The following is a 16,843-nucleotide window of genomic DNA, read 5'->3' on the forward strand; positions in this document are numbered from 1 at the left end:
AATTGAAAGAAAACAAGTCGATAAAAAGATTGAATCCAATTTTTGGTGATAATATAGCATAACAAGTGATTTATAAGCTATTTTGTGTAGGCTGGTCATTTTTGACCGGGAACACCACAAGTGTGTCATTTTGTACAAAATAAAAGCATTTCAAAAGAAATTTCCTGGTTAAACATTAAAGTAGACTAGTGTGATCAACAGTGCAATTTATTTTCATATTTTTCTCAATATTGCCAAAATTATTAACAAATAATGCTTTTTTCACTCAAAAACTGAGGTGCATAAGCTCGGATAAATGACTCCTACAATTAAACTGTTTGAAAATTGAATACAAAACCAGTCCTAATTGAAAGAAAACAAGTTGATAAATGTTATCAATGCGATAACATTAACTAGTATTTTCAGGAAAAAGAAAATCTTCTCCAGTCAAAAATGACATGAACACCACATGAGGGTTAAAAGTAACTGTCTGATTAAAGTGTTGTATGGCTTCTATTTCGACTCTCAGTTGTCTTGTTCAGTATGCCCGAAGACTCTACTTCCCAAAAGGCACGCAACTGTTTTGAAATCTGTGTATCTTCTTCTAAACAAATTTGCATGCAAGTTGTGTCGGTTACACTCAACATGGGAATCGGTCCTTGTACAGTCCATCCAAAAATGCTTTACAGGGCCACAAGAGATTGTTAATCTCTCGACTCTACCTGGCACCTGTAATAATCTAAAATACTGGCTAGTACTGTACAATAAAACATAAACACACCTCATGCACTGCCGTCACTGTAATAGTTCATTGTAACAGTAAATAGCTGGAACATTAAACACTTATATGATACATAATTAGCCAATATTATATTATATAATATTACTATTATTTAGTTTCATTAAATAAGTTTTCACAGGTAAAAACTTCACAACAAAAACTTCAGCCTTACTGAAAAATTTTGCATAAGGCTCATCCACTCCTGACAGCAAAATGGAAATATTTGCATGAGCTTCTAACTTTTACAGGTGGAGAATATACCTGTGAAATATAAGTTGTGCACTGAGGAAAACACCACATCTCAAGTGCAACAAACACCACAAGTGTCTGTCAAGCCATGTTAAACTTATGCGTGAACTATATCTTATGAGTTCATTTGAAACCCTTAATATAAAGCACGTCTCATGTTAAGGACAAATTGGATTATGCACTTTCACTTTGTGTCCGATGATATATTTTAGATGCGCTCGTAATATCAAACTACTGTATATTAAAATAAACGGTGTTGCCTCGTCCTATATTGTTTATAAAAAATATATCGATATATTGCTTAGCCCTACCTCTCACCACTCAGGCTGGAGTGTTTGTTAAAAGGGTACATAAGGGGACCTTTCTGATGAGGAGGAGATTGCAATTTGACACTTCCCCATTCCAGTGTTGCGATTGGCTGCTAGCATCAGAAGGGGTCCTTCCTTCTTTCCCCCATGGAACTCATTTGCATAATCTAAAGCACACAGTTAAAACATTGTCTTTAAAGTTTTACCAATGCATTGTTCACTTTCCAAACTACCATCAACACCAGCTTAAAGGGGTCATGTGATGCTATTTTCAAAGATCATTATTTTGTGTATTGGGTGTAATATACTACCAAACTATGCTTAAATGTTAACATTATTTAATGTTAAAGTCCCCCTGTGGTGAAAATCAAGCTTTTAATGTTTTTTATATGTCTGTGGTATTTTTAATATGTTATAACTATGACATAATATGACAAACTATGTGCAAATTCATAAGTCAACACCATTGCTGAGTATTTTCTCCTTAAAACTGCAGTGAACTCAAAATCGTGGTTTAAAATCGCTGGTGTTTCTGACGTCAAAATCGACCTTGTAACCAATCACGTCAATGTGTGATTGTCAACGAGTGGATCTCTGTGCTGTGTGTGTGTGTGAGTGGAGGCGGGGCTAATTTGCATATTCATAGAACCGCGTATACTAAATGAGGCAAGAGTGTAGAGTTACATTCAAGCTATTTTAAGGCATGAAGAAAATGAAAAAATGTTTAAATATGTAATTTTGGTGATCAAAGATGAGTTTTAAGGGATAAAATTGACTACAGGGGGACGTTTATAAAAAAATACATAATTTTTCACATACTGTACATCATTGTAGCTCCTCTATGCCCCGTCTGTGTAAAACATGTAGATTTCTACAAAGTCCCTTCCGAAAAGCGTAGTGTGCTCTGATTTGCCAGTGCGTTTGTGATTGGCCAAACACTTAAAGCGCATGTCGTAAATGTAACGTCCCTTACCATAATCATGAGCTTCAGCTTCCAAAGCAATTATAAAGACCGTTAATAATGTCATCAGTTTTATCATATCAGTTCGAGCTGGAGTCAGATTCTGAAAATGCACATGACCAAGCCAATCGATCTGATGATACTCGTCTGTATTTGCAGTACACAAGCCATGGTTCAGCCGCGCGTGACTAAATGCCGCCTGCTTCAGCTCTGCTTGATCGGCCAGTGTGAAACAGAACACGTAGTGCATCTATTGGCGCTTTTCCATTACCAGTACCAGCTCGACTCGACTCGACTCGACTCGGCTCGCTTTTCGCTCCGTTTTCCATTGCAGATAGTACCTCCACAATAGTACCTGGTCGTCATAGCGACGCCGCAGGAAACTGCCGTCTTCTACGCGAGACACACCCGCTACCCACACACACAGGAAAATGGAGGAAATCGAGTGTATGCTGTTTTTGGATGTTTTTGCTGTTTTTTATTCAGGATACTCCATCTGGCGCGTGCAATGATGACGCAGTGAATAGTGACGATTCTCTCTGACCAATCAGCAGTCTGCCGTGTTTTCACGTCACATTTTAGTATCGCCTCAGCTCGCTTAGAACCTCGCCGGAGGTGGTACGAAAAAAAGTACCTGGAAGCAGGTACAGGTACAACTTTTACACAGTGGAAAACCAAACAGAGTCGAGTCGAGCCGAGCCGGGGCGAGCTGGTACTGTGTAGTGGAAAAGCGCCATATGTTTGTCATCTTTTCACCACAAGTAGAGAAGTAGAGAACAGAAGTTTGTAAACAAAAATCCATCTCTGCACTTTCAATTGTAAGAACGACAAACAGTATGCGTTATCAAAGTCCTTTTCAAAGAAAGTCTGTTTTTTTTTTTTGCAATGCCTCCGGGCAGTTATTTCGGGCATCCAAGACCAAGTCTTATCTATTTGAATGGGGGAATCCTGAAATCTCAAGAACTGCTTGCCAAACTCACAATTAAATAACATATTTCAAATCAACAACAAAATCTAACATGAACTGTCCCCCTGTTGTTTCTTGTGCTCAAATAGCGTTTAAAAAGCTTATTTTTCTGGCTAGACGAACCAATGCGCATGTGCAATCCTAGTCAAGTCACCTTCATTTATATAGGACAATAGGACATTTATATAGGACAACAATATGAATTGTTTCAAAGCAGCTTTACAGTGATAATAGGAAAATTACAGTAACAGAGATTGTTTTGGCTTTACAGCAGCTCTAGGATAAAATTATTGTCCAGCTAAAGTTAGTTTTAATTGATTGATTCACTTCCGTTGCGAAGATCATTAGTTATTAACTTAGGGGCCGCTAACACGACAGAAAAACAGAAAACCCTCAACGTGCTCTGGCCGCCCATACACACAAAACAGTGCCTGGCGGCTCGAGAACGCACTCCCGGAAATAGGTTCCAAGGTGCAAACGATTATCAGTTGTCTCCTGCGCATCATGTGTTTAGTCCATAGGTATGCACGTTTGAATATATATGCATCAACTCTCAACAAACTACTTGTCTGGCCTTAAAAATGTATAATACATAATTATTTATCGCGTCCTCGTAGCCACGTGACGACAACGTTTTATCTGTACAGAGGTAAAGGTAAGGAAAGGAGGCCTTCTATGGAAGTAAAATAATGTCAAATGTTTTTGAAATAAAAAAGCCTGTTGAATTGCACTACTTGAAAAAAAATAGGCATTGCATTAACCATGCTTGCATTTTAATGCATTGCATTTTTAGGGCTTGAATTTTTATGGGTTGAAATTCAACATGGTTGAATATTTAAGCTGTGAATATTTCAATTAAAAACATTTCAAACACATTTTCATTATTAAAAATTCAATAATCCATATTCACCTTTCATATTTCACTTCCAAAATATTCAAACTGTTTAAAAATACAACCTATAATATTCAACAGGCAATTTTCAGTCCATTTTATTTCGCTTTGCAAATTCGCTTCCGCAAATTCAGTGGTTCAAATTCGACAGTAAATTCAACATTGACATCCAGGAACTGCAGGAAAAGCAGTAGATTGCCGAGCATACTCTCCATCTGCTGTTAGGCGACCTCACCAGCAGGTGGTGCAAAAGCGCGTGTTGTTGACGAAGACCAGCAACAGTTAGAACAAGTCATTCATTCATAAAATGAAAATGATTATCTGTGTCAGTATATATGCGGAAAAGATGATAAACACACAAAAGCTGTGTTTGTTTCATTCAATAACTTCATTGTTACTTTCCCTGTGTAGCCTACATGTTATCAGCTTTCTCTATGAACGGGATTATAATCGGTTTCCCTCAATACCTCATCATACTCAAGAATTCCCCTTCCGTCGGGACAAAACGCTTAACGTATCTTAATGGTCTAATACAGTGATATAAAAGACGTCACGTTGGGGAGAAGTGGAGGAAAGGTAGCCTCAGCCTAGTGTTAGAACTATGGAGAATGAGTGGAGAGTTGGAGAAGTGTCCTGATGAGTTGCTATCATTTAGCAACGCAGCAATGAGCACTGGAGCTAGTCTACGAGCAGCAGTGCACAATAACGACACACTTTTTTTTTTTACTGTCATTGAATAGCACCGAGTGAAAAATCACTCTATGAGTTTTCTTTATATCTAGTGGCAGTGATCATGACGTTAGTTCAGATAAGTACCGGTAACCTTTGTCATAGTGTCGTAGTACTGGTAAACTTTGTCTTTGTCATCTAGAAATAGAAGGCATCATGCTAGCTATATGGGCGTTTCTAAGCGTATATCTCTTCCTCCGGTGAAAATGTTGTTGCAAACGTAGCCGTTGCAAACTGTCGCTGTGTTTGGCAGGTGCTTGTGTGGGCGGTGCCGTCCCATGGAAACTGCGTCGGAAAGCTTGTGCTGTAGGGAAGTGAGTGCGTTTTGGTCGCTGGTCGAGGAGCTCACCCCACGACCAGATGTGACGTGCCTCACTCAGCATCCAGGATTTGAGGCATGCTGCCTGAATCCGTTTGTGCTGAAGATAGCATACACCCATATTTCTATCTATTTATCTATCTAGCTGCTAGCTATCTATGCTATCTGGCTGTCTGCCTATCTCTCTCTATACTAGCCTATCTATCTCTATCTATCTATCTATCTATCTGTCTATCTGTCTGTCTGTCTGTCTATATATCTAGTCTATCTATCTGTATCTATGTATTTATCTATTTATCTATAATCTGCGCTGAATCTGAATACTCTCATCTACTACTCGTCTCTCTAGTCACTCTCAATGCTCTCAAGGCGGGCTTTGGTAAATTCTCTCCCCAAGGTCAAGTCAAGTCAAGTTTATTTATATAGCGCTTTTCACAATACAGATTGTATCAAAGCAGCTTCACAGTATTAAATTAAAATAATAAATCAATGCTTGTTTCTAGTGGAAAATGTCCACGTTTGGTAATGCTGATCAATAGTATTGTTGATTGATTAATTAAATTAAATATCCCAAATATCCCCAACTGAGCAAGCCAAAGGCAACAGTGGCAAGGAACCGAAAAACTCCATCAGGTGACCTAATGGAGAAAAAAAAAAAACCTTGGGAGAACCCAGGCTCAGTCGGGGGCCAGTTCTCCTCTGGCGTTTATGAACTAGAGGTTGGATTTAACTGTAAGATTAAAAGTATTATATGAATGCCTGGCTGAAGAGATGCGTCTTTAATCTAGTTTTAAACTGGGAGAGCGAGTCTGAGCAACGAACAGTATCAGGAAGACACTTCCAGAGTTTTGAAGCTAAATGTGAAAATGCTCTCCCTCCTTTGGTGGATCTGGATATCCTAGGTATGACCAAAAGCCTCAAATTTAGTGATCTTAAAGAGCGCAATGGATTATAGGGCGATAGAAGATCCGTTAAATAGACTGGAGCTAAACTGTTTAGGGCTTTATAAGTCAGTAGCAATACCTTGTAATTAATACGGAACTTTATAGGTAACCAATGTAGTGATGATAAAACTGGTGTTATATGATCATATTTTCTTGATCTAGTAAGAACTCTAGCGGCGGCATTTTGGACTAACTGTAGCTTGTTTATTGAGGATGCAGGACAACCGGCTAATAAAGCATTACAGTAATCTAGTCTCGAGGTCATGAATGCATTAACTAATTTTTCTGCATCAGAAACTGATAGCATGTTACGTAGCTTAGCAATGTTTCTAAGGTGGAAAAAGGCTGTTCTTGTAACATGAAATATGATTTTCAAAAGACAGGTTGCAGTCTAGTATAACACCTAGGTCTTTTACTGTAGAGGATAAAGTAACAGGACATCCTACTATGTTAAAGTTGTAGTGTGAGAGGTTTTGTGGGCGGTTTTTTAAACCGATGATTAGTACCTCTGTCTTGTCTGGATTTAATAAAAGAAAATTGTGCGTCATCCAATCTTTTATATCTTTAACACCATACCTGCAAACTTGTCGCTTTTCGGCGACAATCGCCGTTTTCTTGGTCAATTGGGTCATTTACGGGGGGGGGGGGGGGTATTGTTTCTCACAGTAACAGGCTAGAATTGCGAAACATTATTGGATAATTCTTATAATTGACATTTCTCTGGGCCAATCGGAATCTTAGCACTTTTTCTCTTGGCCAATTGGAATCTTAGCACTTGCGTCAGAATCTTGAAGCACACAGCGTCAACTGAGCTCGCCATTAGATGAGACGCCCGTGCGAGTCTAATGGAAACTCGCGCATGAATTTTCCTGTATTGAACTTGTTTTAGCGCCCGCCAAAGTGAATTTTTGTCCCGCCAAAGTCTTATTTGATCGGTGAGTAATGTAGATGAACGGCTGCGTGTGTCACAGGGCGTATGTTTAACTGAAAGAACGAGAGAGAGAGAGAGAGAGCCGGTCGCGCGCGCGCGCGCACTCTCTGTGTAAACGACTTCACCGTCTCCAAACTAGGCGCTGTGTTGCTCTCTCCCTCGCACATATTAATCAAAATAAATCGACACGGTGGTAAAAGGTCGGAAGACCAAAGTTTCATGTGGAGCATTCGGAGATTTATTTATTTTTTTTGAATTACTGCTGGGTGTAAATTGTGCTAAATAAGTTTCCTTATCTTCTCTGAAAAGCGTTCCGGACATTCAGCTGACATAAAACAACACTTTAATTAAACGAAATAAAACTATACAGTGATGAAATGTTTTCTATGTTGACACAAATCTTGGATGTCCATGTCCTAACTGCTGGGATAATCACACAACGCGCACGACACGTCCAATTCGCGGACTAATGACTCCTTTGAACCGATTCATTTTAATGAATGGTTAAAACAACTGATCTTTCCAACAGTGAACTCAGGAGACGTCTGAATCGGTGTATAACTAATCAGTAACACTTTGCAATAAGGTTCTATTTATTACATAAATTATATAAAAAGTACAGTTTGCTAACTCAAGCTTAACCTTTAAAATAAATAAAACCACTTGTTTTTTTTAAAGCATATGACTACATTTTTCCACACAGTGCTATCAAGAATCGATAAGAGAATCGTTAAAGAATTGGATCGATAATCAGAATCGTCAGTGGCATTATTATTGATAAAATCTTATCAATTCCCATCCCTATGTGAAGACAGTAAAATTATAATCAAACATTAAAGAACATACATGTTTTTTTAATAGTTTTTTTTTTTAAGAGTTAAAAGATTAAAACATTTTGCTAACATGACTTATTGTGTCACTGTCAGTCTTTTTACATCAGTGCAAAACTAGGGTATGCAGATTAATTATTATTGTTATACATTATTCATCAGCATGCATTGATTAATCCCATAGCATGTAGCAAAAAAAAAAGTTAGTGACTAATTAGTCGACATTGACTAATAGGTCTGAGAGAAAATCTGCAAACTCTTTTAGGAAATCAGCGTAAGGCCCAGGCAGTCTATATACGGTAGGCAAGGCTAGAGATAATAGGGAAGTTTTTCTAACATCTAAGAGCGTAACATTTAGTACAAGTACTTCAAACGAAATAAACTTATAACCTGTTTTCTGACTAACATTGAGAATATCTCTATAGATTGTTGCAACACCGCCGCCACGACCAATCAGACGGGGCTCATGCTTATAGGAGTATCCTGCTGGGGTAGACTCATTTAGGCCGAAATAATCATTTGGTTTAAGCCATGTTTCAGTAAGGCAAAGTACATCGAAGCTATTATCTGTGACTATTTCATTTACAATAACTGCCTTAGGTGTGAGTGATCTAATGTTTAGAAGACCTAGCTTTAGAAATTGTTTTTGTTTACTAATAGCAACATTTTCTATTTTAATAACAATTAGATTTTTCCTAGATCCTGCAGTAAATTTATTATTTGATCTCACTAAACAAGGAATAGACACAGTTTCTATGCCATGTTCTACACTAGAATTTATATCAGTTAAATTGGTGCAGCAAAGACTATGATTTGGACTTTTGGTTACTATTCAAAAGGTATTTAACATTTTGGAGATGTTATCCGACAGAAGATCCGCTCCGAATCTGCTTGGGTGTAAGCCATCAGCACGGAAAAGCCTAGGACGCTCCCAAAACAGATTCCAATTATTTACAAAGAGCAGTTTGTGCTCATTGCACCATGACATTAACCATTCATTTAGCGCGAATAATCTACTAAACATTTCTTGTCCTAGTCGGTACGTGGGAAGCGGTCCTGACACAATAATCGTTGTTTCAGGCGATGTGCTGCGTACCGTATCGATCAGATTCCTGAAGTCTTTCTTCAGAACCTCCGTCTGGCGCAGCCTGATGTCGTTCACTCCCGCGTGCAGGACCACAGTTCCGACGCGCTTGTGGTGACGTAATGCAATGCATTGTGGGGGAAAGGAGAATCGTTGCAAACCGCTGTAAGAAAGTACCTACTTTTTCGTATTATATTCCGTTTTGTGATACCCAACAACATAAAATACAATGGATAACAGTTATTTAAACGTTTATTACCAACAAGCAAATTGCACGAATTCGTTGAAAAATTAACCCGGCAAACACGGCCTTTAAACAAAACTCAGCGAATACTATTCACCCAGGCATGAGCAATATTTCTTTATAATCATTTAAGTGTCTACTATTAAATTATCTAATTCAAAACAAAAACAAATATTCTCTGTTTATGTAATCTGTATGAAAAGAGTGAGATGTCAGTCGTTCTCATGGCAACTCGTTATCTGCTAATGTGAACACGCCTACTGAGAGCGTGCGCTATTCAAACGCAAATGATCTGAGGCGATCCATGCAAACCTGTGACAACTCGGTAAAACACATAAAGTTTAATCAGATTCATGTACTTTACGTTGTCTTCCGACGCTGTGAGGAATAATAATCCTGGAAAATTTACTTCAGAAGTGCTAGTTTAGTTTCACTATTTGAGGATTGTGAATAGTAAGTTCTTTATTCTTAAGTGCTTTGTTCTAATTGCGATATGGAATAGTGTCTGTAAACAATAAATGAAAAAGACTGTTTAAATATGAATCACGTGTCTGTGTGTGAATGAATGAACGGCACAGATGTTTACTACAGCTGTAGTAAACAACAGCGCGCATCTGTGCCGTTCATTCACACTCGCACTTACATTAGTAAACATGTTATTTTTGACATGAACACATCTACTAGTTTAGATTTTACCAAACTATATTGCTATACTGAGATGAGTAAAAATCGACTGAAATTTGTTGAAATAAAATGTCTTTGTATAAGCAATGTATTAAACTGCAAATTAAAATTTATTTGTCCTAATATATTATAAAAACTATTATGTTTTAGACGACATATGAACATTTTTACGACATATGATTATTAACGTTTTTACTGTAAAATAGACTACTGCCACATCAAATAAGCTTTTGTTCACCAATTTCTGCTCACATGTTAAATAAATAGTATGTTTTGTCAAAAATAAAGTCATCAACTAAGATGTTATAATAGTGTTTGTTCCAATGTAGGCTATATTCAAACTAATGAATCCTTAACTTTGAAATGCGTATGATAAAATGTATACTTTTTAAAAAGAAAGATTACACTTGAAATATTGTTCAAATTGTAATTGTTGTTGATTTACATGTGAAAACTTTTTAATAAAATAGCAAAAAAAATATTTACAAGGTAGATGTAAACAAAATCTTAATAGGTCAATATAAGCCTTCTCATTAAATGTATTATTGTTTTTTATTAGTGACACATTTGGGGAGAGGATATATTCCAAAACTTTCTGAAAATACAGTATGAGAATTAACTGCACAATTACTAGAAATGTTTACCTTGGATATTATACAATTTACATGCATACAAAATTTGTGGAAAAAGACCAAAAAAATTTCAAGATGTTCCCAGCTCTAACTTTGAACCAATTCTGTAGAATGGCCCATATAGCCTATTTGAACAGGATTTGTTTCCAGGTATGACTATGTACTAAAATTGTGCTTTTGACTTTCATTTCTATTTGGAATATATATATGGCAGCTGCAGTGACGCAATGACTTTAACAATCAGTGACTGGCTCTTTAACTTAGAAGGTGGGACTTATTCCGCCATATTGCGTGTTGCAGTTTCTATAGCTATAGTTTTTGATGTTACTCTTCACTGCACAATACTCCTGGTGAATTATTGGTCACAGGATTATAAGAAGAATATTGTTAAAAATTGGTTTCATGTAATAAATCATTTTGTAATTTAAAAGTATACTGTTTCTTTTTTTTAAAACAAACATACAAATCTTAGTGATTACAAACATGTAAGTGGTTGAATGTGTGTGTAGTTTTTCCAGTTGGATGTTTACAACAGTGATGGAACACCATTGACAGAAAGTCAGATCCACGCTCAGCTGTTGCGGATCCGCTCTCAGTCGTGGAAAACCGACAAGGAACCAATGGGAATTTTGACCAGCGAGCATCGTCACACATGGGGTCAGGCTTACACTCGCTTGCTCAGAGGTATATCTGTCCTGCACACTGAACTACTATTTAACACAATAATAGATTTCTCTAACTTGCATCTAACTGCAAGGTTCAGAAAACATTCATTGTTGTGTTCTCAAAAATGTTGAGAACACAACAAAAGGTTGTAGTTGTATATTGATTAAATAGTGTTAAAAATTAAAGTTGTGTTCTTAATGATCCATTAGCTAGAGTGATGCACAAAAAGAGTGTTATGTACAATGTGAGGTCAGTCTTTGCCTCCGCACATATGGACCATGTGGCTTACAGGCAGATTCAATTTCACTCTTGACCATCTAGCTGCATAGTTCCAGTGTTGAGACTTTCATGCTTGATTTTAAGCTTTTTTGTTTGTTTTTACTTTTTTCCCCCTCTTTAGATAAAATCAATAAAGAATCTGTGAGGCTGATAGAGAAATCAATCTTTACGTTGTGCTTGGACTCTCCAGTTATGAGGATTTCTGATGAGAAGTAAGAATTGTGTTTACATTGATTGTTATTGAACAGTTGCTAGAGATAAGCAGTGTATTTTCTTTTAAATGATTTTAACAATGTTGTTTACATCTTTATCCGTGATGGTTTGATTTGATGCCAAGAATGTTCATTAATTGGCAGGTATTCTAGTCGAATGGCAGCACAGATTTTGCATGGCGGTGGGACTTATTCAAACAGTGGCAATCGCTGGTTTGACAAGACACTACAGGTGACCTATATGTCAGAGGCCTATTCTTAATGTTCTGTCATTTAAACTAGGACTGTCAAAGTGATGATACACAGGGCAACTTTTCTGAGCAATGTTGCAGAGCGATGTTGCAGAGCGATGTTGCTTGGGCGCTTTCCCGTTGAGAATGGGCAACAAATTTCTGTCTGGATACTTTAGATCGGTCGTGGGCCCTGTGTCTCACCTGGTTGCCCTTTGACGGCAACATTTTTGTTTTGTTTTTAATTAATTAGAGGCCTCAGAGCCGCAGCTCAGTTGTATCCCTTATACACACATACACAAAAGTTGCTATAATAGAGCTCACATTTATGAGTAAATGGAGAATTAACCTTTTTTCAGGTAATTTATTCATAAATCAAACCCTGATGGGATGTTTAACAATGTTATTTGTGTATGGTGATTTGTGAAAAATATTTATTAGAAAATCAACAAGTGAAATACCATCATTCATCATAGAAATTTTAATGTTGAAGACTAGTGGAGGACTGCATCTTTACACTTGTAAGATCCATAAAGTTGTGTTTTTATTGAATAATATTAAATCTATTGTAGTATTATTATTATTATTATTATTATTATTATTATTATTATATTGTTAAACAGAAAGTGATTTTGCAGTGCTGCGAGTGTCATGCACACAAATTACCGAAAGTAATAAAGGCTTATGTTTTCTTGGAACTGAATTCATTAATGCATTAACTACAACAAAATCAATATTAATTACATTTAAGCACTTTTTCATTGTTAAAAAATGAAACATTGATTTTCATTGTTAATCTATTTGTTTTTTCTCTGTTTCTTTCTCTGTTTTATATGTTCAGTTTGTTGTTGGTGAGGATGGGTCTTGGGGTCTCTTGTACGAACATGCGACAGCCGAGGGTCCACCTATAGCCACATTGTTGGATCATGTGCTAAAATACTGGTATTTACAAACCCATGCATGTCTTAAAGAAAGGCAAAAACGCACAGATACAAACTCTTCTATCATTTATTATCTCTGCATTGCGTTAATATTACTGATAAATGCTCTCTAGCCAATTTGTTTTGTTTTTCACACCTACTACCGTTTTTGACGGTAGGTCTGTGAAGTGTGGTGACATATTAAAAAACTGCTTCTTCAGTGTGAAAATAATGTCATTAGCCATCGGCCACATAGAAGTGGGTGATATGACCAAAATTTGATATCACAAAATGAGTAATTTCATTTCACATTTACAGTATCATGATATTTTTGCTTTAAATAAGGTTTTTACCATTGAAATTTCAGAATTCTCAACACAAATTTCAATATTACAAGACTAATACTAGCCTAACTAAGATGTAAAAAAAAAAAAAAAAATAACTCTCAAGGTTACTAAAGACAAGTAAACAGTCTCAGATAAAATAAGAACAAAGAAACTAATTACAAGCAATATGACAAAAAAAAATAAAATAATCTACAATAAAACAGACATAGATGAAATAGACCTACCTGAAAAACATCAAGGTCTTGAAATAAGAAATACTACATACATTTTATGAAGTAATAAAATGTAAAAAAAACACTGCGTAGTCTTCTCTGTGTAAATTATATACATTTATTCTTATTTAAGTTACAAAATTGATTCAGTCAAGGGCAGTGAGAGATTGTTTGATTAACATTAATAATGACATTATTAATAATGATTAATAAAGACGAAAGCATGGATCTAATATGCTCATACACGTTTTCTTTTTATGTTTTACAATTACTTAAGAGGAATTTTGACACACAAGTGTGTGTATTTGACCATTTAAGCCCATTAAGGTGCCAAAAAAGTACACTGTTAGAGCAGCGGCTTTATGTGTGCACGTCTCTCAGATAGTGCACGCATATAACAAAATTAATTCTCTTTTGCTGCTTTTTGCCCGTGAATGGTTAAAATAATTTTTTAACCACAATGCTTATAATGCATTCAAATGATAAACTTTCGTGAAAGCACAGCACAGTAAAATCACACAAGTGTAACTGAGATAGAGACTGTAAAATTTCTACAGGTCTGTCGTGTCTACTGGTATATCACCCACTCCTATGGCCATGTGCACACTTGCACTCTCTTCAGTGAATATGCAAATAAGGCTGACAATTTAAATTGACTGAAATATCGGCTATTAAGATGCTGGCCTAAAAAGACATTTGTGTAACGTAACGGACGTGTTGTTTCTCTGTTAGTAAGAAACCGGACAGAGTGCGAGCTCCGTTAATTCCGCTGCCCATGCCCAAGAAACTGTACTTCTACATCAATTCTGAGATCAAGTGGGATCTAGAGATGGCCAAGCAGAATCTGGATATGTGAGTTCAACTGCCTGTTATTGTTTGGGGCACTGTTTATTGTTGATTTAAAGGGCCCCTATTATGCAGTTGATACAATTGAGGGTTTTGTTATTGGACTTTTATCTTTGCAGATCTTTTTCATGGTCACAGCAACATTACACACTAAAGAAAGTTGAACATGTAAAAAAGCATAATAGGTCCTCTTTAATGGTACACTGCGTTCTTTTGTGTAAGAACATTTTGGTAGTGCTTCGGCTCTGCCTGACTGTGCAAATGAAAATGGTTATTGTACTGCTCATGTTAGAAAACATTTACTACTAGGCTTACAAGATATAACCAGGTAGATAGAAACTATCTTAAGCTGACTAGCTGAAGACGTTACATTACCTAAAGACATTAATAAACACGGTACTTCCTTGAAAATGAATTCTAGCACAGTGCTATAAGAACCATAATGAAATGACCCTTCACAATAGATAATGCTTTATAATGAGCTCTGTTAGAGAGCTACATATGGCAATTTATCTCTTCAATAAAATTCCATAAAAACGCCATCTCCAAGTTGCTTTTACAACATTTCAAATCCCTAAGTTTTCGCCCATCTCTGAAAAGCAAAGTCCATGTTTATTTTTGTTTTACAAGCTCTACGAGCTCACACACATTCAGACAAGTTGCAGAAAGAAAGAGAGTGAGGAAAGAATGAGTTTTAAGAGTGATGAAATCCCAAGTTTCTATATGCACTTATAAGACGTGACCTGAACGAACCATCAATCATTAATTTAACCCTTCTATCGTTTCTTAGGCGAGTTATTAAATTTATATCAATGCACCAGTTCAGCTAAGAGTCTGGAGGCTACTTGCTTGTCTTTGCGTTCCTTTTGGGGATTCCTTTTGTCGGTGTAAAAGGGGTTTCCCGAGTTTGTTGATTGGCGGGCCGTCCTCGTGCCTGGATAGATGTTTGAGGCAGCCAATCATGTGGTGTGCTGGTGGATGGATGGAAAGTCTTGGAAGTTGGAAGCGGGCTTTGCAGTCGAATCATTTAACCGAAACTTTGCAGCAAAACTTAACTTAGAACCGAGACTCTCAATGGAAAAGAAAAGAAAACTGAGAAAATTGAGACGAGAGTAGTTAGATGGCTTAAATGAAGCTGTTTAATCCATGTTCTTCTGATCTTCATTTGGGTTCTTTCGTCTGCTCGTCTACATGGTTACTCGTCTGTCTGGGTACTCCGTCTTGGCTTCTCCATGATCGTCTATAGTAAAACTCTTAATGCATTCTGGAATCTTCTCTAGCGGAAAACCCAAGGCTTTGTTCGGGTCCTAAGATTATCCCCAGCCTCCTGGATGAGTTCTGACCAATGGCACTGTCTTTGTTTGAGAGGTGGCATTTTCTTCACCTCTCATCGTAAATCATGCGTTATCTGTGATCTCTTTACTCTCCAGCTCTGACAGTTTAGACATGATTCCCATTATAAGAATACGAAACATTTTACACAGATTTCAATCAAGCCATCTTCATAATTGTGAACATACAATCGCACTGATAGGAAACAAGACACACTTTCATTCAAACATCTAATAGTTATAACAATTACATGACTTATATGTGATCTAAGCATAATAGACACATATATAGGTTGTAGACACAATATAGAATTATGTAGTTGAACAATGTTTGATTGTAAATCCGTCAAGAATTGTTTTGGGATGATTTTATGTATTTTTATATGTAAAGTCTCAGTCTCTATGGTTTTAAGAGATTTCAACCCTGGGGTCGTTCAGAGGTCCTTAAGAAGAAGGATGTCTGTTTTAAATCCTTTGTCTTGGGATCAAACAACCTCTGGTGTTATCTTGGTGGGTCCTGACCAGTGCCATCTCTGAACCAATCAGTATCTTCCAAACTATCTAACATTGACAACATTCTTCCTTTAGTTGGGCTCATCTCTTTGAAGCTTGCATGACCATAAAGTTCTTAGCTGGGGGTTTTCTTTGGTTTGCGTAGACTGGCTGGAGCCTGGATTTTATGGTTCTGGATTGGTGATTTGGGGTCTGAGGTGTTGAGTTTTGTGTGAAATTATGCTTGAATGAATCATCTGGAAGATTCATATGTGTTTGGTTCGCCCTCAAATCCTACATAGCGCTTTTAACAATATGGACTGTTTCAAAGCAGCTTTACCGTGATAATAGGAAATAAAAGTAACAGAGATTGTTTTGGCTAGCAGCTCTACAATAAAGTTATTATCCAGCTAAAGTTAGTTTTAATTGATTGATTCACTTCCGTTGCAAAGATCATTAGTTATTAACTTAAGGGCCGTTACACGACACCGTTCTTACAGAAAACCTTAACGCGCTCCGGCCCGCGCATTCGCACAACAACAGTGCCTGGTGGATTGAGAACACAAACCTTGAAATAGGTTCCAAGGTGGAAGCCTTGAAAAAAAAAAAAATATACAGTTTTTAAAATGCAAGCTTTAAAAACGCAAACCTGTGAAAACACTGACGGTGTGCACGTGCGTATTACATGTTTAGTCTATAGGTATGCACGTTTGAAAATATATGTGCGCAGGCGCGTAGTCTTTCTTTACAAATTGACCTAAACAAATGACTTGT

General features: G+C 36.9%; 1 protein-coding gene across 2 annotated transcripts in view; it reads left to right on the forward strand.

Moving 5' to 3' along the window:
* cratb (carnitine O-acetyltransferase b) overlaps nucleotides 1-16,843 on the forward strand; it is a 61,897-nt gene that overhangs the window by 19,561 nt on the left and 25,493 nt on the right. For both annotated transcript variants that reach the window (XM_084130995.1, XM_084130994.1), the window contains exons 6-10: nucleotides 11,044-11,218; nucleotides 11,601-11,691; nucleotides 11,836-11,923; nucleotides 12,763-12,863; nucleotides 14,133-14,252. In XM_084130995.1, the coding sequence (XP_083987121.1) occupies nucleotides 11,044-11,218; nucleotides 11,601-11,691; nucleotides 11,836-11,923; nucleotides 12,763-12,863; nucleotides 14,133-14,252 (575 nt within the window). The remainder of the gene's footprint in view (nucleotides 1-11,043; nucleotides 11,219-11,600; nucleotides 11,692-11,835; nucleotides 11,924-12,762; nucleotides 12,864-14,132; nucleotides 14,253-16,843) is intronic.

This window comes from Abramis brama, assembly GCF_963993115.1.
Source record: "Abramis brama genome assembly, chromosome: 12".
In the NCBI taxonomy this organism is placed as follows: Eukaryota; Metazoa; Chordata; class Actinopteri; order Cypriniformes; family Leuciscidae; genus Abramis; species Abramis brama.